This window comes from Artemia franciscana, chromosome 2, assembly GCF_032884065.1.
Source record: "Artemia franciscana chromosome 2, ASM3288406v1, whole genome shotgun sequence".
NCBI classification, from domain to species: Eukaryota; Metazoa; Arthropoda; class Branchiopoda; order Anostraca; family Artemiidae; genus Artemia; species Artemia franciscana.
Window position 1 is genome coordinate 51,031,277 of NC_088864.1, and position 27,728 is coordinate 51,059,004.

At 34.7% G+C, this 27,728-nt stretch overlaps 1 protein-coding gene across 4 annotated transcripts in view; it reads right to left on the reverse strand.

Moving 5' to 3' along the window:
* Window positions 1-27,728, reverse strand: part of LOC136043266 (histone-lysine N-methyltransferase PRDM16-like) — a 152,275-nt gene that overhangs the window by 103,640 nt on the left and 20,907 nt on the right. For all 4 annotated transcript variants that reach the window (XR_010621582.1, XM_065728204.1, XM_065728209.1 and 1 more), the window contains exons 5-6: window positions 17,006-17,152; window positions 13,881-13,973 (exon numbers count right to left, since the gene is read on the reverse strand). Coding sequence is in view for 3 of the 4 variants with exons in the window: in XM_065728204.1 (XP_065584276.1) it covers window positions 13,881-13,973; window positions 17,006-17,152 (240 nt within the window). In the remaining variant the exon portion in view is untranslated. The remainder of the gene's footprint in view (window positions 1-13,880; window positions 13,974-17,005; window positions 17,153-27,728) is intronic.

Sequence of the window (27,728 nt, forward strand, 5' to 3'; positions counted from 1 at the left end):
AAGAAAAAAAACTAAAAAAGGTAAAAACTACAAAAAAACTAAAAAGAAAAAAACTAAAAAAGCTAAAAAACTAAAAAAAACTAAAAAAAGGTAAAAAACTAAAAACTAAAAAAAAACTGAAAAACTAAAAAAAGGCAAAAACTAAAAAAAAACTAAAAACTAATAAAAAAACTAAAAAAGCTAAAAAAACTAAAAAAACTAAAAAAACTAAAAAAAGGTAAAAAACAAAAAAAAACTAAAACTAAAAAAGAAAAAACTAAAAAAAAGGAAAAAACTGAAAAATAAGAGAAAAAGAAAACTAAAAAAATATTAATAAATATAAAAAATATAAATATAAATATAATATAAATTAGCAATCAACAAAGCACCGAGACACAAATGACGACCGGGACACAGGGAGTATAAATGACGACCAGGACATAAGTAAAAAAAAAAAACTAAAAAAACTAAAAAAATGGTAAAAACTACAAAAAAACTAAAAACTAATAAAAAAACTAAAAAATCTAAAAATCTAAATAAACTAAAAAAGAAAAAAAAGAAAAAAGGAAAAAAATGAAGGAGAAAAACAAAACTAAAAAACGAATGTATATACAGACCGGGACACCGGGATACAAATGACGACCGGGACACAGGGAATATAAATGACGACCGGGACACAGGGACACAACTACAATGGGGACGCCGGGGGGGCACAGGGGGATATAAATGACGACCGGACACAAGGAATATAAATGACGCCCGGGACACTCAAAGAGAAATCACAGACTGGAACACCGGGACACAAATGACGACCGGGACACAGGGAATATAAATGACGACCGGACACAGGGAATATAAATGACGACCGGGACACAGGGGCATAACTACAAAGGGGACGCCGGGGTGCACAGGGGGATATATAAATGACGATGGCGACTCAGGGAATGGTTGATTAGCAATCACCATCAACAAAGCTCAAGGGCAATCATTAGAATCATGAGGTATAGATCTGAATACGGATTGTTTTCCCATGGACCATTATATGTTGCATGTTCAAGAGTCGGTAAACCTGACAATCTATTTATATGCACAGACAATGTGACAGCAAAGAATGTTGTATATTCGCAAGTTTTACGTAGTTAAAAACATATATATATATATATATATTATATATATATATATATATATATATATATATATATATATATATATATTATATATATATATATATATATCTATCTATATTCACAGGTGGGACATAGGGACACAACTACAATGGCGCGTAACTAATATGGCGCGTAACGACTTACGCGCGCGGGGGGGCTTGGAGGGGGCGCGAAGCGCCCCCACCAACTAGGTGTTGGGTGGCGCGAAGCGCCACCCCAACAGCTAGTATATATCTATATATATAAAAATAAGTTGTCTGTGGATCTGTGGATCTGTGGATCTGTGGATCAGGTGACGTCATGTTTGTCCGCATATGACGTCTGAATTATTTCACACTAATACAAAAGAAGAAAAAACTAAAAAAGGTAAAAACTACAAAAAAAACTAAAAAGAAAAAAAAACTAAAAAAGCTAAAAAACTAAAAAAAACTAAAAAAAGGTAAAAATCTAATAACTAAAAAAAGCTGAAAAAAATAAAAAAAGGCAAAAACTACAAAAAAAATAAAAACTAATAAAAAAACTAAAAAAGCTAAAAAACTAAAAAAACTAAAAACTAAAAAAGAAAAAAACTAAAAAAAAGGAAAAAAACTGAAAAATAAAAGAGAAAAAGAAAACTAAAAAAATATGAATAAATATATAAAAAATAAGTTGTTTGTGGGTTATGTCTGTCTGTCTGTCTGTCGAGTGACGTCGTGTTTGTCCGCATATGACGTCTGAATTATTTCACACTAATACAAAAGAAGAAAAAAAACTAAAAAGGTAAAAACTACAAGAAAACTAAAAAGAAAAAAAACTAAAAAAGCTAAAAAACTAAAAAAACTAAAAAAGGTAAAAAACTGAAAACTAAAAAAAACTGAAAAAACTAAAAAAAGGCAAAAACTATAAAAAAACTAAAAACTAATAAAAAAACTAAAAAAGCTAAAAAACTAAAAAAACTAAAAAAAGGTAAAAAACAAAAAAAAACTAAAAACTAAAAAAGAAAAAACTAAAAAAAAGGAAAAAACTGAAAAATAAGAGAAAAAGAAAACTAAAAAAATATTAATAAATATAAAAAAAAAATCTAAAAATCTAAATAAACTAAAAAAGAAAAAAAAGAAAAAAGGAAAAAAATAAAGGAGAAAAACAAAACTAAAAAACGAATGTATGTACAGACCGGGACACCGGGATACAAATGACGACCGGGGCACAGGGAATATAAATGACGACCGGGACACAGGGACACAACTACAATGGGGACGCCGGGGGGCACAGGGGGATATAAATGACGACCGGACACCGGGACACAAGGAATATAAATGACGCCCGGGACACTCAAAGAGAAATCACAGACTGGAACACCGGGACACAAATGACGACCGGGACACAGGGAATATAAATGACGACCGGGACACAGGGACATAACTACAAAGGGGACGCCGGGGTAAGGCAAAAAACTACAAAAAAACTAAAAACTAATAAAAAAAATTAAGAATAAAAAAATAAAAAAGATAAAAACTAAAAAAAAGTAAAAAGAAAAAACGAAAAAAAACTAAAAAAGCTAAAAAAAAGGTTAAAAACCAATAAAAAACTGAAAAGAAAAAAAGGAATAAAACTAAAAAAAATTTCATCTAAAAAACTAAAAAAAACTAAAAAAGGTAAAAACTAAAAGAACTAAAAGAAAAAAAAACTAAAAAAAGGAAAAAAACTGAAAAATAAAGGAGAAAAAGAAAACTAAAAAAATATAAATAAAAATAAAAAAATAAAAAGATAAAAACTTCAAAAAAAACTAAAAAGAAAAAAGAAAAAAACTAAAAAACCTAAAAAAAGGTCAAAACCCAATAAAAAAAAACTAAAAGGAAAAAAAAGGGAAAAAATTAAAATTTATTTTATCATATACCAATTCAAAAACGAATGTATACCGGGATGACGACCGGGACACAGGGAATATAAATGACACAACTACAACGGGGACGCCGGGGGGAACAGGGGGATATAAATGACGACCGGGACACCGGGACACAAGGAATATAAATGACGCACGGGACACTCAAAGAGAAATCAGAGACTGGGACACCGGGACACAAATGACGACCGGGACACAGGGAATATAAATGACGACCGGGACACAGGGACATAACTACAAAGGGGACGCCGGGGTGCACAGGGGGATATATAAATGACGATGGCGACTCAGGGAATGGTCGATTAGCAATCACCATCAACAAAGCTCAAGGGCAATCATTAGAATCAAGAGGTATAGATCTGAATACGGATTGTTTTCCCATTGACCATTATATGTTGCATGTTCAAGAGTCGGTAAACCTGACAATCTATTTATATGCACAGACAATGGGCCAGCAAAGAATGTTGTATATTCGCAAGTTTTACGTAGTTAAAAACATATATATATATATATATATATATATATATATATATATATATATATATATATATATATATATATATAAATATATATATATATATATATATATATATATATATATATATATATATATATATATATATATATATATATATATATATATATATATATATATATATATATATACATATATATATCTATCTATATTCACAGGTGGGACATAGGGACACAACTACAATGGCACGTAACTAATATGGCGCGTAACGAATTACGCGCGCGGGGGGGCTTGGGGGGGCGCGAAGCGCCCCCACCGACTAGGTGTTGGGGTGGCGCGAAGCGCCACCCCAACAGCTAGTATATATATATATATATATATATATATATATATATACTAGCTGTTGGGGTGGCGCTTCGTGCCACCCCAACAGCTGTAGCCGTTGTATTAGTTACGCGCCATTGTAGTTGTGTCCCTGTGTCCCACTTGTGAATATAGATAGATTTATATATGTGTTTCAAACTACGTAAATATTGCGAATATACAACATTCTTGGCTTTCCCATTAACTGTGCATATACAAAGCCGTATGTACTAATAATGACGTCATATGCAAACGCTCTTTTTACAAACAAACAAACATGCATACATTTTTTATGTAGCCAGATTAGTATATGTGCGTGTGGCAAACCTCGTTTTTGCCATTCCACTGAGTACATCCAGCATCGCACTGACCCAAACACTTCAAGTTTTACTATGTAGTTTATCAGTGATTTCAACTTTTGCCGGAAGACACGGGCCGTAATGTCATGTCTATGAACCGCCGATTGTCCTTGAAGTAAAACCTGCAGTATCTCGTCCCAAGATTGATTACATGTAAATGTAATAAATAAATCTGGACGACCATAGAGACGAACATACGCAATAGCATCTTGAGCATATTCATGCATATGACGGGGACTGCCAGCATATGACGAAGGTAAAATTGTTAATCTTCCAACGTTTGTGGTATTACCGTCATTTATAACTGCATCTCGCAAATGAATGTATTGTTCAGAGCGGAGCTTGGTCTGAATCAGGTGGATATATGGCAAACGTTCTGATTCAATTTTAGCATACATATCAACCAGGAATTGGTGAAACAATTCACGGCATTTTAAAATATAATTTTCTTCATCCTGCCGAATCATTAGTCTATAGGAATAATAATGCATTGCACTGCATTTCTTATTCATTTCTTTGTTAGTGGCTGGATTCATCAATTTAATATTAAAGTGATAGCCGTCGGCTCCATCCCAAAAAATGATAGGATATTGTAGGGCATCGTAGCATCGATGAGTTTCAGTAATTCTTAACAACTGAGCGTTTCGCTTATGAAGAATAATATCTCGAGGTAAAAACTGATCACCGACCATAACGATTGCCACTTCGTCGATAGTTGGAGCATTGTATCTACGCACATGTTGGCCAGGAGGCGTTTTGTCAGCGGAAATAACAATTTTATGCGTATCAGTAGGCATCAAATCAATGGCTGTTTTGAACAGACGCACTAAATTATTATTTTCGTGGAAAAGATGTTGCAATTGGGAAACGATTGTCTTTTCAACGTTGGGAGAAATTTCGCAACTTGCATTCAATTCAGAATTTCTATCACTGATGAAGTACAATTGTAAAAATTTATGATTCTCGCCTGAGAATGGTAGAAGGGACCCTGCTCTATGATAAATTTGCCCTTTTACTTTGAAAGTAGACATAAATTGATCTGGATTTTCGATTTGGGCTCCAAACGACGTCATTTGGAAACATGAGTTGTATTTTCTGATTTGTGACAAAAAACGCTTAGATTCTGACGTAGTTCCAGTAAGGAAAGTCTTCAATGGCTCTGGTGGTGCAGCCAACAGAGGAAGTTTGACTTTTCCTGAGGCGCAACACATTCCCATTGTTTCACCATTGAATTTCAAGGCCTTGCAATAGGGACAAATTTTAGACATGGTCCCGATTTGAACACATCTACTCAAGCTATAATCATCGACTGGGCTGTACCTGAATGCCAGGCGATAACTGTCAGGTTGCTCTGATTCCTCGGCACGCTTTCTTTTCTTACTTTCTCTATCAGTAGCAAATCTGATTTCTTGCTGTTCTTGTGATTCCTCGGCATGCTTTCTTTTCTTACTTTCTCTATCAGCAGCAAGCCTGATTTCTTGCTGTTCTTGTGATTCCTCGGCACGCCTTCTTTTTTCACATTCTTTTTTAGCAGCAAGTCTGCTTTCGCGTTGCTCTGGTAGTTCCTCGGCACGCTTTCTGTTCTTTCTTTCTCTATTCCTTCTATTTCTTCTAGTTTCCTTGCTATTCTTTTGATTCCTCGGCACGATTTCTGTTCTTTCTTTCTCTATCAGCCTCAAGCCTGTTTCCTTGCTGTTCTTTTGATTCCTCGGCACGCTTTCTTTTCTGACTTTCTCTATCAGCAGCAAGTTTTTTGGCATAGACTCTTTGAGCATCTTCATCGGCTTTTGCCATTGTAAGTTCATCAGTCATTTTAAAGCTAAACATTAATAGATTTCTACCTGAACATATATGTCTTAAATATCTTTAATGACGTCACCGTCATAGCAAAAATGACGACAACTAACTTCTTGACGTCAGTCGACACAGAAACATGACGTCACCTGATCCACAGACAGACAACTTATTTTTATATATATAGATAGATATAATTCTAAAATTGTCAGGTAATTTTCTATTTTGAAATAAAAACTAAAAATTATTGCTCAGACAACATAAATATTTTTAATATTTACATAATAGCTTAAAGGTTCTGGACTGAAAACTAAATATGCTAATCAAATTGGGTATTGCAATCTTTTAGGTTGAAAAGGCAGATCCATTGGAATCATGAGAATGCGTGGAATAAGAAAAGCCTCACCCTCAAAAGGCCCTGTCAAGATTGTTGCCTCTATTACGTTATAACAGACATAACACGTCATTTGTGTCCCGGTCTGTAATTTTGTTAGTCGACAAACATGACGTCAGACGACAAACAACTTCAAGACGACATACAGCTCAATCCTTATAATGACGTTAGTCGACAAACATGACGTCAGTCGACAGACAGACAAACAACTTATTTATATATATATATATATATATATATATACTAGCTGTTGGGGTGGCGCTTCGCGCCACCCCAACACCTAGCTGGTGGGGCGCTTCGCACCCCCCCAAGCCCCCCCGCGCGCGTAAGTCGTTACGCGCCATATTAGTTACGCGCCATTGTAGTTGTGTCCCTGTGTCCCACCTGTGAATATAGATAGATTTATATATGTGTTTCAAACTACGTAAAAATTGCGAATATACAACATTCTTGGCTTTCCCATTGTCTGTCCATATACAAAGCCGTATGTACTAATAATGACGTCATATGCAAATGCTCTTTTTACAAACAAACAAACATGCATACACACAACTCGTTTTTATATAGATAGATAGATAGATAGATACAATACAAATTAACTACGTAAAACTTGTGAATATACAACAGTCTTCGCTGTCCCATTGTCTGTGCGTATAAATAGATTGTCAGGTTTACCGACCCTCAAAGATGCAACATACAATTGTACATTGGTAAAGCAATCTGTATTAAGATCTATACCGCATTTTTCTAGTGATTGCCCTTGAGCTTTGTTGATGGTGGTTGCAAATGCTAATCGAATTGGGAATTGCAATCTTTTAAATTGAAAAAGCAGATCCGTTGGAATCATGGGAATGCGAGGAATAAGAACAGCCTCACCCTCATAAGGCCCTGTCAAGATTGTGGCATCTATTAGGTTTTCCATTGTTTTTTTTTACGGCAAGTCGCGTGCCATTGCAAAGCTTTGGTGGGTTGATATTTCTTAAAAGTATTATTGGTACGCCTATTTTTAGTTGTAGCAGGTGTGGTGGACACCCTGAAGGATCTATGGAATTTAAAAATTCAGATGGATAATTAACCGCTTCATTTGGTTCCGAAATACAAATTAACTTAAAACTTGCGAATATACAACATTCTTCGCTGTCCAATTCTCGCTGCATATAAATAGATTGTCAGGTTTACCGACCCTCGAACATGCAACGTACAATTGTCCATGGGAAAAACAATCAGTATTAAGATCAATACCACATTTTTCTAATGATTGACCTTGAGCTTTGTTAATGGTGATTGCAAATGCTAATCGAATTGGGAATTGCAATCTTTTAAATTGAAAAGGCAGATCTGTTGGAATCATGGGAATGCGAGGAATAAGAACAGCCTCACCCTCAAAAGGCCCTGTCAGGATTGTGGCCTCTATTAGGTTTTCCATTGTTTTTTTTACGGCAAGTCGAGTGCCATTGCAAAGCTTTGGTGGGTTTATATTTCTTAAAAGTATTATTGGTACGCCTATTTTTAGTTGTAGCACTTGTGGTGGAAACCTGTGCGTGTGGCAAACCTCGTTTTTGCCATTCCACTGAGTACATCCAGCATCGCACTGACCCAAACACTTCATGTTTTACAAGGTAGTTTATCAGTGATTTCAACTTTTGCCGGAAGACACGTGCCGTAATGTCATGCCTATGAACCGCCGATTGTCCTTGAAGTAAAAGCTGCAGTATCTCGTCCCAAGATTGATTACATGTAAATGTAATAAATAAATCTGGACGACCATAGAGACGAACATACGCAATAGCATCTTGAGCATATTCATGCATATGACGGATACTGCAAGCATATGACGAAGGTAAAATTGTTAATCTTCCAACGTTTGTGGTATTACCGTCATTTATAACTGCATCTTGTAAATGAATGTATTGTTCAGAGCGGAGCTTGGTCTGATTCAGGCGGATATATAGCAAACGTTCTGATTCAATTTTAGCATACATATCCACGACAAATTGGTGAAACAATTCACGGCATTTTCAAATATAATTTTCTTCATCCTGCCGAATCATTAGTCTATAGGAATAATAATGCATTGCACTGCATTTCTTATTCATTTCTTTGTTAGTGGCTGGATTCATCAATTTAATATTAAAGTGATAGCCGTCGGCTCCATCCCAAAAAATGATAGGATATTGTAGGGCATCGTAGCATCGATGAGTTTCAGCAATTCTTAACAACTGAGCGTTTCGCTTATGTAGAATAATATCTCGAGGTAAAAACTGATCACCGACCATAACGATTGCCACCTCGTCGATAGTTGGAGCATTGTATCTACGCACATGTTGGCCAGGAGGCGTTTGTCAGCGGAAATAACAATTTTATGAGTATCAGTAGGCATCAAATCGATGGCTGTTTTGAAGAGACGCACTAACTTATTATTTTCGTGGAAAAGATGTTGCAATTGGGAAACGATTGTCCTTTCAACGTTGGGAGAAATTTCGCAACGTGCATTCAATTCAGAATTTCTATCACTGATGATGTACAATTGTAAAAATTTATGATTCTCGCCTGAGAATGGTAGAAGGGACCCTGCTTTATGATAAATTTGCCCTTTTACTTTGAAAGTAGACATAAATTGATCTGGATTTTCGATTTGGGCTCCAAACGACGTCATTTGGAAACATGAGTTGTATTGTCTGATTTTTGACAAAAAACGCTCAGATTCTGACGTAGTTCCAGTAAGGAAAGTCTTCAATGGCTCTGGTGGTGCAGCCAATAGAGGAAGTTTAACTTTTCCTGACGCGCAACACATTCCCATTGTTTCACCATTGAATTTCAAGGCCTTGCAATAGGGACAAATTTTAGACATTGTCCCGATTTGAACACATCTACTCAAGCTATAATCATCGACTGGGTTGTACCTGAATGCCAGGCGATAACTTTCAGATTGCTCTGATTCCTCGGCACGCTTTCTTTTCTTACTTTCTCTATCAGCAGCAAGCCTGTTTCCCTGCTGGTCTTTTGATTCCTCGGCACGCCTTCTTTTTTCACTTTCTCTTTTAGCAGCAAGTCTGCTTCTGCGTTGCTCTGGTAGTTCCTCGGCACGCCTTCTTTTTTCACTTTCTCTTTTAGCAGCAAGTCTGCTTCTGCGTTGCTCTGGTAGTTCCTCGGCATGCTTTCTGTTCTTTCTTTCTCTATCAGCCTCAAGCCTGTTTCCCTGCTGGTCTTTTGATTCCTCGGCACGCCTTCTTTTTTCACTTTCTCTTTTAGCAGCAAGTCTGCTTTCGCGTTGCTCTGGTAGTTCCTCGGCACGCTTTCTTTTCTGACTTTCTCTATCAGCAGCAAGTTTTTTGGCATAGACTCTTTGAGCATCTTCATCAGTCATTGTAAACTTAAACATTAATAGAATTCTACGCGAACATATGTCTTATATAACTTGAATGACGTCACCTTCAAAGCAAAAATGATGGCAACTAATTTCATGACGTCAGCCGAAACATGACGTCACCTGATCCACAGATCCACACACAGACAACTTATTTTTATATATATAGATATATATATATATATATATATATATATATGTATATATATATATATATATATATATATATATATATATATATATATATATATATAAATAAGTTGTTTGTCTGTCTGTCGACTGACGTCAGACTAGGAAAAAAACTTCATCAATTTCATCATATACTAATTCAAAAACGAATGTATTCAAGCCGAAGTAGCTGAGTTGGTAAAGCGTTATGTTCCAGGTTCTAGGTCGTATAGATACGTCTAGTATCTATACAGCTAGTATAGATATATATATATATATATATATATATATATATATATATATATATATATATATATATAAATAAGTTGTTTGTCTGTCTGTCACTGACGTTTGACTAGGAAAAAAACTTCATCAATTTCATCATATACTAATTCAAAAACGAATGTATTCAAGCCGAAGTAGCTGAGTTGGTAAAGATTTATGTTCCAGGTTCTAGGTCCGAGAGGTTCCTGGTTCGAACCTTGGCCTTAGCATTAATACAAAAGAAGAAAAAAAACTAAAAAAGGTAAAAACTACAAAAAACTAAAAAAACTAAAAAAGGTTAAAAAACTAAAAACTAAAAAAGAAAAAAACTTAAATAAACTAAACAAAGGTAAAAACTACAAAAAAACTAAAAAGAAAAACAACTAAAAACTAATAAAAAAAAACTAAAAAAACTAAAAACTGAAAAAGAAAAAAAAACTAAAAAAAGAAAAAAACTGAAAAATAAAGGAGAAAAAGAAAACTAAAAAAAAAATAAAATAAAAATAAAAAAAAAACTAAAAAAGGTAAATGTATTCAAGCCGAAGTAGCTGAGTTGGTAAAGCGTTATGTTCCAGGTTCTAGGTCTTAGAGGTTCCAGGTTCGAACCTTGGCTTTAGCATTAATACAAAAGAAGAAAAAAACTAAAAAAAGGTAAAAACAACAAAAAAACTAAAAAAAAACTAAAAAAAATGTAAAAACTACAAAAAAAACTAAAAAGAAAAAAAAAGAAAAATTAATAAGAAAACTAAAAAAAACTATGAAAAACTAAAAACTGAAAAAGAAAAAAAAACTAAAAAAAGGAAAAAAACTGAAAAATAAAGGAGAAAAAGAAAACTAAAAAAATAAAAATAAAAAAACTAAAAAAGGTAAATGTATTCAAGCCGAAGTAGCTGAGTTAGTAAAGCGTTATGTTCCAGGTTCTAGGTCCGAGAGGTTCCAGGTTCGAACCTTGGCTTTAGCATTAATACAAAAGACTGAATGGATATCCCATAACCATTCCCAGCCCGTAACGCTCAATGGCAGAAAAAACACCCTCTAGAAAGCATTATCACACATATGACAATTTTTATGGCATTTTCCTGCAAAAATATTCGTTTACACAAGATACAATGGTTTAAAATTAATGAAAAAATCCCCATTAGCGTTCCATCTGATGACCCCTAGCATTTGAGGTCAGCGTAACACAATGTATCAGTCCCCAGTGACACCCTTCTGGCATATATTATCAGACCTAAGGTTTTTTCAAGCTTTCCCCCTCAAAAATTAATTTGTAAACTAAAAAAACGACCATTGTTTTTATCTGAACTTATTGTGTGCTGATTTTTGTTCATGAAACTCGTTTCATGTTGATTTTCCCCTTCGTGAAACTATTACATTGATTTTTCTCATTGCAAAACTGATTTTGTTCATGGAGCTTATTGCGTGCTGATTTTGTTCATTGAACTTATTGTGTGCTGATTTTTATTCGTGAAAATTGTTACGTGTTGATTTTAGCTTGTGAAACTTGTTGAATGTTGATTTTTCTCCTCACGAAACTGATTTTATTCATAGAACTTGTAGCGTCTTGATTTTTTGTTTATGGAACTTGTTGTGTCCTGGTTTTTGTACGTGAAACTTGTTCCATGTTTATATTTCTTTTCGCCAAACTTGTACTTTGATTTTTGTCATCACGAATCTGATTTTGCTCATGGAACTTGTTGTGTTCTGATTTTTCTTCATGGAACTTATTGCGCAATTTTTTTTTCGTGAAACTTGCTGCATATTGATTTTTCTCGTCACGAAACTTGTAAATTGATTTTTATCCTCGTGAAACCTATTTTATTCAAGGAGCTTGTTGCATGCTGATTTCTTGCTTGTGGAACTTGTTGTGTGCTGATTTTTGCTCGTGAAACCTGCTGCATTGCGATTTTTCTCATTTTGAAACTTTTAAATTAATTTTTCTCCTCGTGAAACTTATGTTGTTAATGGAACTTGTTGCATGTTCATCTTTTGCTCATGGAGCTTGTTGTGTACTGGTTCTTGTTCGTGAAACTCGTTGCATGTTGATTTTTTTCTTCACGAAACTTGTAAATTGATTTTTTTTTCCTCACAAAATTAATTTTGTTCATGGACCTTTCTGCGTGTTGATTTTTCGTTCCGAGAACTTATTGCAGGCTGATTTTTTTTGTGTTCGTGAAACTTCTTACATATTGATTTTGTCTCATCGTGAAGCTTATACATTAATTTTTATCCTCGTGAAACTATTTTTTTTTTCATAGAACTTCTTGCATGTTGATTTTTCGTTCCCGGAATTTATTGCGTGGTGTCTATTTTTTGTTTGTAAATCTAGTTGCTTATTGATTTTTTCTCATTGTGGAACTTATACATTTATTTTATCCTCACGAAACTGACTTTGTTCGTAGAACTTGTTGCGTGTTGATTTTTGTGTCCTTGGAACTGGATGCGTGCGGATTTTTTCTCGTAAAACTTGTTGCATGTTCACTTTTCTCTTCGTGAAACTTGTACGTTGATTTTTTCTTCTCGTGAAGCTGATTTTGTTCATGGAAATTCTTGTATGTTGATTTTTCTCTCCCTGAACTCATTGCCAGCTGTTTTTTTTTGTTTGTGAAACTTCCGGCATATTGATTTTTCTCATCGTGAAACTTATACATTGATTTTTCTTCGTGTGAAACTGATTTTGTTCATGGAACTTGTTGTTTGTTGATTCTTATTCATGGTACTTGGGTACTGTCATGGGCCCTGTAATAACATTACTAACGGGCCCAATCAGGAGACTTCTTACTGAATAAATCAATACAATATATATGATACAGAATACTTTCCTTAATATTTTGCATTAGCCTTATCTTCAATTCCCATTTAAAAACGATGTTTTTTTGCTTCAGAAATTATCTAGAAAACCCAATACTTACATTCGATTTAACCACGTCCTGTTGTCTAGAGTAATTACCCAGATTAACATACTATGTTCTTAAAGCCTTTTAGATCAGCAAAACTGACCACTGTTAAACCGTAAACAACATTAAATATCTAAGCATTAGTTTGAGCTTCACTTTCGTGGCATGCACTTGGAATACTGACTCCTATATATAAATTTTGTGCTATTAAAGATTGAAACTTTGTATTCCTTAAAGGAGAAAGTAAAGGCGAGGGTTTATAAATGATATAGATTCTGAATTTCATTTATTACAGTACCTAAAAAGAGTTTACCAAAAACCTATGATTCCCCATTCTCCCTCTAGTAAACGTGGGATATAAATTCGAAAGTACTTACGTCTGAAGCAGAAAAAATATCTTGACTTCGTTTATTCTTTATTATACAAGCTCCGACTGAAGACTGTTGGATACATCCCATTTTCAAGAGCTTTTTATGCGAAATAAAATCGTGTAATTTGAACTTTTTCAATCCTTTTTCTTAAGTAGTATAAGCAGAATATGTGCTCTTCAAAATATGCAAGTTATGTATTCCTGTGAATATGCTATCCAATGTATATTTTAGTATAGACAATCTGGTTGCTTGAGAAGGTCATTCACTGAATCTAGTTGCTAGAGCAGGCAGTCATGGGAGTATGTAAATTAAGTTCAGATGGCCTGAAGGATGGTTGGTGGATGGCTCCAGAACCCCACCACTACCGATGTCCTGAAAGAATACCCTACACTAGAACTCACCTTGTGAATCCTCTTGTCACTTGATAGGGGTCTTGTTACAAGATTTTTCTCGTTTTCGTGCCTCAAGTCCAATTCTGGAAGCTGCACAATTTCCTGAGAAAAAATGAATTCATCGAATTAAACCTCGTGAAATTTGTAAATATTTTACTAGTTGCATCTTAAATACTCATAGCTAATGTATAGGTATCAGGTAGAAACATTTTGCTGGAATTTATTTTGGAATTCATATGTACAGCACAAGGCGTTCAATATAATCGTTGTTTATAGGAAATACTTGAAGAAAGCTTTAAGATGGCTAAATCATGTTTTAAAGATGAATGAGGATGGTCTGTATTACTACTGTGATACCATAGTCTGCCGATAGAATAGATGTATCGAAGGTCCTATCCTTGTACGGTATTAATTTTTAAAAAAAGCTTTTTTACAAGACAAGGTTTTTAAAGAAAAATAAAGAGCTCCATTAAGCCAAGAATGAACAAAAATAAATTCAAATAATCTTCTAAGCGTAAAACTACCACAAATCACTATCAATAAATAAATGGAACTCAAAACGAACAGATATTACAATAAATAGCCGAGTCAAACTCAAAACGAGCAAAAATTAAAATGGGTAGGGTTGATAATCCTTATGCCTTCTCAAGACCAGGACGCAATTTGGACTTTACTGAAAAATACAAACAAAAAAATGACCGTGGATTGTCAGTTAAATTGACATATACTGACATTTCTTCGTAAAATTTCTTAAAGAAGATTCGGCCTTCAAAATTCTCTTTAGCATACTTTCATTCGAAAAAGACTAAGTTTTAATAATTTTCCGACCACTCCTGAAATCCCCACTGCCATAGAAATGTTTTCCGGGAAATCCAAACACACTGAAATCTCCCCTCGGACAATACTCCTGGAACATTTCCATATGCAAAATTGATTAGGCAAAGAGAAATAAGACAAATAAAAAGAATTCTCTATAGGAATTCTGTCAAATCCCCCGGTCTAAAATTTTATAGGGGGGTATATAAAAATATACCTAGGGACAGTAAAATAGCTCTTCGGTTTGTAAAAAAAAGTTCAACCCCGAAAATTTCCTTCCACACAGAGAATTATCCCCATGGAAACTCACTCCAAGCGAAAAGCCGCCCCCCCCCAAAAAAAACCAATTTTTTTTTGTATATTTCTCACTAAAAAATACTATGCGGAAACAGTAAGAAAATTTTATTGCTAAAAGACCTATCCCTAGAGGCTGAGGGGACATGTTATCTCCAAAGACATAGTTTAGGGTTTTTCAGACTGTGTTGAACAAAATGGCTATCAAAAAATTTTAATCACATTATTTTGGTAAAAAAGGGGCGTGGGAGGAGGGCTAGTTGACTCTGACTCCAATATTTTTGGTCGCTTAAAAAGGCACTAGAACTTTTAATATACGTTCAAATGAGCCCTCTCTCAATTTTAAAGTACCTTTGGTTCAATACAATCACCCCTGGGGAATCTGATGGTGTAATTTTTATTAAAAATCTTTCACTTGTTTCTCCCCTTTCCGAAAATCAGGAAAATTTTCTCAGGCTTGCAGGCTTTTATTGGCAACACTAGACAAAATGAAAATCGACTAAGTCTCCTCATTGTCCATGTAATTGAAGAAAAGGAGATAAAACCCTGGTAATTATGTCGGTGTAGAACAGACCGATATAGAGTCATCTATGCTCCTCTCCTGTGAACCAAAAAGGAAAAGAAAGATCACTGTCCTCCATCCTCCACTTCCATGCTAAAACGTGCACTGTAATTCCATTAGTTTATTCTTTTGAAGTCAGTCGTAGCACTTGTTACTATGGTCTAGAAGAAAAAACGAATCCCAGGGAAGCAGGTAGCAGTCATTCAAATGAGGCGTCCTATCACTGATAAGTAAACATTCAAAAGATACACATTTGTAGCATCTTCTTGTATATGAACATGCAGTTATTATCAAAAACTAACAAAAGAGTTTTTAATATCAAAAACTGACACTAGATATTGCATATTCATTTCAAAAGAGCCCTTAAACAGCCTCTTTAGCATTATCATTTCCTTTAGCGTCGTAACGTCATAAAACACATACACATACATCACATAAACACATACACATACGTCTACACATACAAGTTGACAAATGAGTCACAACAGGTAAAGTAAAAAGCATGGAACAAGCAACAGTGAGAATCATATTGAGTCGCAAGTAAAATTGCTGCAAAATGGAATAGGTGGCGAAAAGACAAAACAAAACTACAGTATACTGCGAAGTTATACAAAATGACGAATGAATCTGATCAGCTCAAACAAAAATCATAAAACAAATGTTTGAGTTAATGATGAACAGAAATGAAGCGCAATGAAATCTGTGATTAGAAGACCAGCGACAGTGCATATTTATATTCATTTAAAGAGAAACGTTCGTCATTTTCTTTTCAGGAATAATCTTATCGTTTTTAGAATCTATGGCGCAAGCAACATTACACAAGATGACGAAGGAATCCAAACAAACAAAGTAAAAGCCATAAAGATATTCAACAACGAGCACTACAACAAGTTTCAAATGAAGTCGCAAGCTTAAATGATGGATAACGAAATTTTTGGTTAGAAAATAAGCAACAGCAGGAATCTGACTGAATCATATTAGAAAATTATGTGTAACGAAATCTGCCATTAGAAGAAAAATCGAAATTATAAATGAATAAAGGAAAATCGTTATTTTAACGCGACTCAAAAAGGAGTGAACTATTGGGGGGTTTCTGCTTGGGGTTTTGGGCCATTTTTCAAAATTCCTTTACATTTGTTTTCAGAATAAGATTTGACTATTAAGACAAATTTAGATAATAGTTATTAAGACTAGATTTAATCATTAAGACTAATTAAAGACAATCATCTTAAAATAAAATTTGTCTTATTTGCCAGTTATTTTTAAACGTGTTATTTTTGGTTACTATGTTCTTTCCTCACTAGGTTGCAGCTATTTTTGCTGCAATTAGTTGCATCACCATAACAGTTTTAGTTTGACTTTGACAGCGGCTAATTAAAAAGGACTAAGACTTGGTTATGTTGGATGACTTTTAGCCAAAACGTAGGTAATCAAGCCAGTATATGAAATAAGTCATTATTACCGACGAAGAAGGCCTTGATGTTTGCATGCAAGCATCAGCTACTTCGGCTTTGCCAAACAGTGTAAGACGTCTTCGTTCACGACGTTTGGCAATCATACGTCTTCTTGCTTCAATTTGACGTCGCCACTCTTCCCCGGGGACGCCAGTCTAGAAAAAATAGTGTATATATATATAATACTTCGATAAAATATGATATTTTCCACCTAGTCCCAGTACAATGACTAAATAATAAATAATGTGTGCATGTGAATTGCTGTTACCAAATTAGACCTTCAATCATTTAGCTATGTAATAGAAAGGCATAAATTTTTTTTTTTGAATATCTTCTGCACAAATACACCTTTTAACACAAATACACAAGTTTGTCCTCGAACGAAGTGTCGTTGCTTTTTAATGTTAATACAGAGAGACGTCGGGAAATTCAAATTTTTTTTAAACAATTTTTTTAAACAGCAAATTTTTTTTCTAAGAAAAACAAAAACCTAAAACGAGCAAAAACGTCTATCAGAGGGATTCAAGAGAAAGTGATAACTATTATATAGGATAAAAAATATATATATTCTTATCATGGATAAGAACACATAATTTTTAAATCTTCTTTTTCCATTGCTTCATAATGTTTGAAATTCTTAGACTTTAATTTTGACTATAAAAAGTTATTTTTATAGGGTGATACAAGAAACTTGGCATAAATTTAAAAAAAGAGAGGAAAATCCCAGAGAAATTGGGTGTGTTTTGGCAAAAATGACACCATGAAATGTTAAATGCTAGAGTTCATGGCCAAGAGGCTTCAAGTTCCTCACTTACAAAAATACAAATTTCGTACTTTTCAAACAGTTCGTGGTAACGAACTGTAGTAAGGAGCGACCCGACTCAATAGTACCCAAAACTCTAAAAAATGGAATTTTGGTACCAATAGCAACATCCAAAGAATCACATTTTAATGCTAATTTTAAATATATAAGTTTCATTAAGTTTAGTTGTACCCATCAAAAGTTACGAGCCTGAGAAAATTTGCATTATTTTGGAAAATAGGAGGAAACACCTCCTAAAAGTCATAGAATCTTAACGAAAATTACACCATCAGATTCAGCTTATATATTATATTTATAATTTTATATTTTTTGCCAGAAGGCAGATCACGGATGCGTGTTTATTTGTTTTTTTCCCCCAGGGGTGATCGTATCGACCCAGTTGTCCTAGAATGTTGCGAGAGGGCTCATTCTAACGGAAATGAAAAGTTCTAGTGCCCTTTACTGTTTTTTACTGTTTTAAAATGTAGAGTTAAGCGAAAGAGTCAAACCTTAGCGTAAAGAGCGGGGCGTTGAGAAGGAAAAGACCCTTTCATATACAGAGTAATTTCTGTTCGTTTTAAGTTTTAATGTCGCTCCTTACTTTCATTTAAAAAACTTGTTTTTTTTATCCCTAGAAGGATTGTTACACAATATCTGTTTTCTTTTTTTGTTTATCAGGGATCATCGTACCAAATCGCTATCTGTAAGGTTTCTCAAAAGCTCAGCAATGTCCTGATTTATACAGTTTTCTAGAGCAGTACAAGAATTTTGAAATGAAAACCAGCCCATTTCATATGTTCCCTCCCAAAAATAAAAAAAATATAACAAACAAACAAACAAAAAGGAGCAATTTATTTTACTTCGTAAAGCAAATACATCTAATTGAGACCTTATGTTGAAGCACTGTAACACAGAAGAAAAACTTTACACAAAGGAAAACTAACACAGAAGGTCGTCACGTAAGTTAATTCGTAAGGTACGTATGAATATTACTAACAAAAACGTTCGTACAAAAAATAAAAAATCTAGTCGCATTTTAAGTAACTAAAATTAGAGGGCAACTAAGCCTCCTCTCCCACCCTGTTTTTGTCAAAATTGTCCGATCAAAACTACGAGAAAGCCATTTAGCAAAAAAAGTATGCAAATTTCGTTTTAGTTATCCGTGTGCATTGAGCCAAAATCAAAACATGTATTAATTCAAAAACGTTCAGAAATTTAAAAAAAACAAGTTTTTTTAACTGCAAGTAAGGAGTGACATTAAAATTTAAAACGAACAAAAATCAATCCGTATATGAAAGGGGTTCTCCCCTCCACAACGACTCGTTCTTTACGCTATTTTTTTTAAGTAGAACTGTGACAAAGAGTCAAACTTTAGCGTAAAGAGCGAGGCGTTTCGGAGGGGAGAACCCTTTTCATATACGAAATAATTTCTGTTCGTTTTAAGTTCTAATATTGCTCCTTACTTGCAGTAAATTTTTTTTTTATTTAATACGATCTAGTAATGTATTGATTCTCGGATTTATAACAAATACAAACACCGGATATTACCTGTTAACACCGGCTACCTGTTAACCTGTTACACCGGAAACACCTGTAACAGGGCTTTGTTTGTTCTCTTACCGGATTATGGACCGGGTATTTCCATTGTTCCTTCAGACTGTAAAATCTGTGTACAAGCGTGGAATTTCATGAGTCTAACAATCAAAATAAGTTGTGACAGAAGAAATTTTAAAAGGGATATGATTTGAGCATACCTACAGGTGAGGTTCCAAGTACATTCAGGATGGGGATAACCCCATTCCCCCAAAACTTATGGTGAGTATGCTTAAATTAAACCTGATATAATTCCCCGTATGATTCCCCTCTCCCCAAAAAAATGTTTATCGGAAATATGGTCATTTTATTTTCTCACATCAAATAGGCTTTTACCGTTAAAATATGTCGAAATATCATAGAAATACTTTGCACAGATAAGATCAAAATAGACTTGGATCGGCTTAAAACTAGCAGGTTGTCTACGTACACAATATAAGACACATCAGGTAAATTATAAAAATACAAAGGCTTGATTCCTAATAAAACAGTTAGAATTCAAGCATTAAATAGATAAGCTGATAGCATTCCACCCTGTCGTATCCAGATTGAACTGGTATATTACCATTTTAAACGAAGAAACGAATCAGTATACCAAAATTTCAGCAAATATATATGACAGAAGGGTTCACTCCAAATTCTGACAAAGAGTGCCACATTTGTGTATGGCAAATACTATCAAAAGCTTCAGAAAAATCCAAAGTGCAAATAAGTCATTCATAACCAAGACTGGTCATCATAAGGAATTGTAGCTAAAACCTTATGCGCATGTTGGCACCCAATACGAGGTTGAAACCCAAATTAGTTTGAGTCTTTCGCAGTTTGTTCAATAACATATGGGAGTAGAGCACATTCAAAAATCTTACTAATATTGCAAGCAACAGTGATGGGCCTGTATGAACTGCAATAAAAAAGATCTCTTCTTCGTTTAAGAATAGAAAATACCGTTCCGCAAAGGACGGAATCCGGCACCATTGACAAACATAGGCAGAACTGAAAAAGTAACTGGAGCTGAGAGACTAGTGCCGAACAATCACAACGTAAATGATGGGCGTTAATCCTATCAAGATCGCTAGATTTAGACTTAAGTTTAAGCTTACAATTAACAATACTTTTAGCTGATACAGGAATAACATGACGTTGCAAAACTTTAGGTGGTGAAAACATATTAAGCGCTGAAAATCATAATGAACACTATACTCCGTCCTATAAAACTATTTTTATAATGCCTAAACCAAGACGAATCTGGGATAATATCACTGGTCTCTTTCCACTTCTTTCCGTTTTACGGTACTTTTAGGGAACTCAGCACCATTATATCGAACCAAATGAATATAGAGAGGGCACCCCCCTTAACAATGCCATGAGATTTCTTTTCGTGCATCATGACGTCAAAACTATTGAATACGATTGGAACCCCATAGCGGAAAATCTTTGCTGCAGATTTACTAACCTGAACAAACAGTTAATCACCAGAAGGCTTTATACTGTGAATAGCTTCATGACCAGGAATTCTGTTAAGAACGTGAGCCCGTTTCGAAGGGTCGTCAAGTTTAGTATCCTAGGCACTTTTGAAATGATTACTGTGGCGGTACTTGAATATGGGGACTAGCATAAGGAATGGGAAGCGACAGAAAATTTCAATCATAAGCTGTTACCTTTTCTTTGATGAAGTTAAGGGTACTTAACTTAGGTAGAGCACAAATTTTGGAAGCAAGCTTATGATGAGCAACAGTAGGAATTACAGACACTACAGTGGGTGAAATAATTAGATATGTTGGCACTGTTAGATCCTCATTTTCACACTTCCGAAGCAAATCAATCATATCTTTCACATGCTGACCGTTGACATGATCACCATGTCTTCTTGGTGCTGTTTTGCTACTAGGGTATATTTCTGGCCATAAATCAACTTTAGCATCTTTGAGAACATTTTCAGGAAAAAACTCCGCTGCATGACTAATAATAACCACCATCAATACCCGATCGAATGTTTGATTTAATCAAATCAAGAACAGTTGAATGTTCAAAAACAGCTCGAAAACAGTCTAGGTCAAAATCATAGCCGAAATAAATCCATTATCCAGGTAAAAAAAAAGTCTGTCAGAATTTTATATGCAACCATTAAGCCCGTGATTAAATGAACTTAAAAACATCAAGGTTCATAATCAAAGTTTGGGTAGCCTTCTGTCTCTTAATTTTCTAGAGACCGTCGATTGTCAAAAACCCTTCAAATAGCACTTATTCATTGGTGGAAATAGCAGGTTAATTATACCAGCTTGTCAATCTGGTCTCTAGGGCCGTTATCGGCGATCTGAAACGATTCTTTCTGGCAAAAAACTTGTAAGAATTTCAGGTAGCTGAAAATATTCTATGGGACTATTCGAAAACACGAAAATACATCAAAAAATGGTTGCTATCATCTTACAGGCTATTGTCTTCTGCTCATGATAGTACCTATTTATTTCTAAAAGCAATATCCTTCAAAGAGTACATTTGTGAATAAGAGCGAGACATTTTCTAAGATTTCTAAGCAATTAGAGGAGATGAAATATTAGAGCAAAATCCTAGCAATTTTTTTAGCATCTTCAAGAAGCTACGGCCTGATATATAAAGCAGTTTCTTCGGTCAATGAATACTTGAGTACTTTTAAATAAAAATTTTCGATTTTAACATGCGATTTTCGAGTTCCATCAGTTCACTTAATCATGGCTTTAAAACCAGCGATTAAGTCCATATATATATATATATATATATATATATATATATATATATATATATATATATATATATATATATATATCTGCTCTTTGAATGTTAAAGTTAATCCGGCTTAAAATTGAACTATAGTACACTGGCCAAATGCCAAATGAATACCGAATACTTGTTTGTTTTAGCGGCAGAAACATAACGTTTTAATATTTGTATCTAAGGCAAGGAAAGAGGTAAGATGCTGAAAAAGTAATAGGATATCAAGGGATCCTTGTTTGATTTTGCTGGTTGCGGTTGACGGGTCCCCTTGCCCTCAAAGAATAGTTATAGGTTTCATCATTTTTAAAATAATATATTTCTGTTGAAACTAAAACCGTAATATTTCAAAAAGGAAATTATGGTGTTAATCGTAGTTTTAGATTCACCTACCGACACTATCGCCATCTCATGGAGCATAATGATGAGTTTGAGAGCCCTGAGCCTCAGATTAATAATATATTCCTTTTCAGGTTATTATCATAAATGTTTCTAAAAGATAATAACTTTTTACTCTGTTTACAGGTTCCCCTTGAAATACCACAAATGGAGGATAACGATGTCCAACCGGAATGGGTCAGTAAATTATTCCAGGACTGGTTTGGCAAAGTACCGAGCTCCACCGCGCAAATTAATAACCCCCTGTAAGTGAAATCACAGTTATTTAATACATAGTTATTTAGATACCAAAACAATGAGGGGGAGTTCAAGACTTTTTCATTTTCTTTCACTCTTGTTACCTTTGGATACTACTGGGAGGGGGCCCTGGCCTCAAAACAGAGTTATAGGTTTGTTTTTCATCTTAATAACTGAGGCTGTTTGATAGTTATCTGAAGGGTTTTGGTTCTCAAAATAGAGTTCCATCATTCAGTTTAATATTGCTGACACAAGTGGGAACATTTTTCGATGACGCTGGGAGGGGGTCTCCCTTTCAAGGGATTACAGACTAATAATAAATTCTTTTTACAGACTGATAGTATATTCTTTTCACAGGTCAAAATCATAACAGTTTCAGAAGAAAATAAATTGTTACTATTTTTAGGTTCACCTAGCGACACGATTGCCAGCTCAAGCGGCTAAAAATCTTTTTGATGGCACGGAGACACCAATATTGTTACCACCATTGACATTTTCCCACAGTCTCGGTGTCAATCTAACCCTGAGGAAAAAGAACGGGAAAAGTAAATTTATGGGTATAAATCCAGATAGTGTAATTCCCCTAATTTCGATCTAGATGCTTTTGTGACTAATCTTGGCCTTGATCTCGAATTTTAATGTTGGGTGCTAGAAAAAGTTCAAACCGAAGAGGTCGAGAGGTTACTAGAATATCAGGGGGAATGGGACAAAGTGGTAGTGTTTCAACCCCGGTATGACCTGAATTATATCTGCGTTTTTATATCTTCCGTAATGTTTATGTCCTTAGAGCTGAGTTTGGGGACCCCTTTAACACCCTTACAGCGGCTAGTATCTTTTCGGAACCTAAAGAGATAGTGAACTTCTATACAGGTAAGATTCGAGTCCTTCTTGAACGACAGATTTGGGAAGGGGGCGGGATTGCACTAAAGCATCCGTCGTGAAATTTTTTTTTATTTAAATGAGAAGTCGGATGAAGTATATCCACATTATATGCAAGCCAAAATACAAACCCTTCACCCAGATTTGCATAATTTTGAGGGTTTATTTTGGGAGTGGGTGGGTAGTAATGTGACTAAGTTAGACAATTATAATGAAAAAGGGATTTTTAAAAAGAATTTTGTTTTAAGAGGCGGAAGAGGAAGGGGGGAGCCTGAAATTTCAAAATATAATTTAGATTAAAAAGGTGTAAGGGTGTAAAACAAATTCGTTTCGACACGGGGCTTGAGTGCTTCAAATATGCGTTCCATGTCGCAGTCTTCTAGCAAAAGAAGTGTCGTTTACCCTCACAATTACTTCATCCTCAATAAATTTGCATAGGTAAATGACAATATCTCCTAAGCTATTGCGTAACAACCACTTGTGCACAATAGATCCCAAACAATCAATAATACCAGCTGGATACTAGGGCGCGTGGCCGTTGGATTTGGTTTCTAGGGTGCCCTACGCTTAAGTAGATTTACCCCTCACTACTATAGCGGACTATATATCCCACCCACCCAAGCTGTATAAGTTGGAGTTCTATAACCATTCATTCCTCAATGCTTCAGGAATGAATACTCTTGCAAAAGTGCCACAAATTTTTTAAATATGTGATTACATTGGTTCGATAATGAAAGGGCTTGCTCACTCCCATCTGCTTATGTTGAAAAATGTTTATTTCAAATATTTTCAAAGAGTTTTGGTACTTATCTTTTATAACCACCCCACTCAAAAAGTGAAGTTAGGTTAATTCTAATTAAATATACCTAAGTATGATGAAAATAAAATACTTTAGCAACAAAACTATGGAAACTACAACAGGGAATTATGGAAATCAGCCCCCCCCACAACGTATTATATTAAATGGCTTCTAACATAGCTTAACCTAACCTAAATTACGCCAAATACCAACTAAAATATCTAATTAAAATATACCTAAAATCTAGTGTATATACACTCTTACACGCTACCCTGAAAGAAAGTACAAAAGGAAACCGGTACTGTCAGACCAAGAGCTTGAGTGTAGTGGGTATAAAAGATAACTACCGAAGATTTGAAAATCAAATTATTAAAGCACTGGTTAAGCCTTAGCATTAAGAGCGAGTGATGAGGGACGAGTGTAGAGGAAAGGGAAGCAGATTTAAGTTTTCCTCGGATATCAAAGGATCTACTTAAGTTCCTACGGAAGAACACCTTGCCATAATGAACTCTTTAAGAATCACACTAAATTGATCTGATACGAACCATAGAGCAATGAAATCTTAACACCCAAACCACCATAGTCGCATCTATCAATCAAAAAAGTGTACCCGACTAAAAAACTTGTACTCGTACAACAGAAGTGGACAATTGAGGGTGCAGGAAGTTAGTTTGAAAAGTTTGTGTTTATTCACAGCTATTATCCACTAATTTTGTATCCTTGTATCCCTTGTATCCTGTATCCTTGTAGCCAGATTCGTCTTACAGATAAGAAAACTGCTATTCCACACTTCCCTCTTTTTAGATTCGAGAAAATTATGCCATAATTTCTTACCCTGCTTTGTCAACCACGAATTTTATGCTTGAAAACTGACCAATCAGCTCGGGAAATTACGAACGGAATACCCAAGCCGTGTTTCATTAAAACGGAGGATCCGGAGGGTGGAGGATCATTTGTTAGATGACTTCCAGGTAAATTGTCTGCAGATCGTTTTGGGTACCCGTTTGACTGACCTTATTTAAAACAGTAAACTGTACAAAATATGTGGTTCTATCCCGCTTTCTAGGGCTATATTAAGAGAAAGATTGAGATGGCTGGTGTATTTCTTGCGGGCAAAGGATGAGAGATTCTCAAATATTGTCCTTTTTGCCCATCCACATACGGCCAAGTAAAAAGAAGGTTGTTTTCGAGTGAGGTGGGGAGAGATCGTAAGAAAAAGGGTTTAAAGGAAACTGGACCTTCTTGGGAAGGTGAAAAGAGGGGAGATTTAAATAGATTGGGATAGAGGAGGAGCGTGCGCAGCTGTGTTGAATTAGCGCTGAAGTGAGTTACTAGTTGTTCTATTAAGAAAGCCTCACTGCACTTAAATCCTCACTTTCAAAGCTTTATTTGGAAAGGATGTTAACTTTAGTTAATTATTAAATAAAAAAAACATGTTTTTTCAACTGAAAGTAAGGAGTGACATTAAAACTTAAAACGAACAGAAATTACTTCGTATATGAAAGGGGCTGCTTCCTCATCAACGCCCCGCTCTTTACGCTAAAGTTTGACTCTTTCTCTCAACGCTTCTTTTTAAAACAGTAAAAGCTTTAGCGTAAAGAGCGGGGCGTTGATGAGGAAGCAGCCCCTTTCATATACGAAGTAATTTCTGTTCGTTTTAAGTTTTAATGTCGCTCCTTACTTTCAGTTGAAAAAACTTGTTTTTTTTATTTAATTTCTGAACGTTTTTGAATCAATGCATGTTTTGATTTTGGCTCTCCGCAGAGGAATTATTAAAACGAAATTTGCATATTTATTTATTTTTTTGGCTAAATGGCTTTCTCATAATTTTGATCGAATGATTTTGAGAAAAAAAGAGCGGGGGAGGAAGCCTAGTTGCCCTCCAATTTTTTGGTTAATTAAAAAGGCATCTAGAACTTTTAATTTTTTACGAATGTTTTTATCAGTAAAGATATACGTAACTTATAAATTAGCTTACGTAAAGAATTTTTTATTCTCATGTTTTTATTACACATATGAGAGGGTTCGCCCCCTCGTCAGTACCTCTCTTTTTACACTAAATCTTAAATTTTGTCCCAACTCGTTAAGAATGACCCCTGAATCTCAAAAACCGTAGAATAAATACAGTCATTCACTAGCTATTGAAGAGTGAACTCCTATAATCGGATTACTTTTTTCAAGTTAAAAGGATTAAATTTAATATTGTTTTGGACTTTTTATTGCGTAATTTGATGCAATAATAGACTTCTACGTGCGGATTATAGCAATTATTATGGCGGTCACTCAAGCAAAGTTTGATGAAGGAATGAAACGGCTTCAGGCGTCACTGGATAAAATATTAGCGGAACAGAAAAGTTTTTCGGTCTCAATAGTTGCTCTTCAAGACGAAGTTAGGAAAATATCAGCAGAAAATGCTAATCTACAAGATGAAGCAAAAAAGCTTCGAAATGATCTAGAGCAAGAAAAATTGCGGAATAACGATTTGGAGAGTAGGCTTTTGGAAATCGAAGTGAGAGAAAGGAGATTAAATTTGATTGTTCGTGGTCTGCCTGCTGAAAAGCATAATCAATCAGTGACTAGCAACGTAATGTCTCTTCTTTCTGACAAATTGCAAGTTACCGAGGACATTTCTCTTACAAAGTGTTATCGCCTTAAGAGAAATAGCAGTTCAAACATTACTAGTAGGAAAACTAGTGTTCGACCGGCCCCTGTTTTTATATCGCTAGACACGGATCGTAGCATTCAGTCGATTCTCAGTGAGGTAAATAAGTTGAAGGGTAGTGGAATTTGCATTTGTAGTGATCTCCTACCAAAGCTAAATTTTCTACGGAATGAGCTATTGTCTAAGGGAAAGGAGATGCGTGATTCAGGTTCGGTTCATCTTACGCGTATTAAACAAAAAGGGAGCAAATTATCGCTAGAATGTAAAAAGTCTCCGTCTTCACAGTGGATTAAGATTGACTAGTTACGGTGATTAATAATGACATTTCATTTGGTGAGATTACTTTTATTATTTTACAATATGTAATGTTTCTCTGTTCATACGAGAGCATTTTTTTTCCTCTGTAGGGAAAAAATATTCTATTTTTTGTCCCTCTGTAGCTTATTATGTGTTTATTTTATGTCTTTTTCTTTCTTTTTTTTGTGTGTGTTTCTATTTATATGAAGTAATTGAGTGCAATAATTTTTCAGTGTCCGCATTTCATCTTACAATGAATATGTTCCATTTCTCTCTCCTGTTTCTATTTATTTTCAAGCAGTTTCTTTTTCTTTC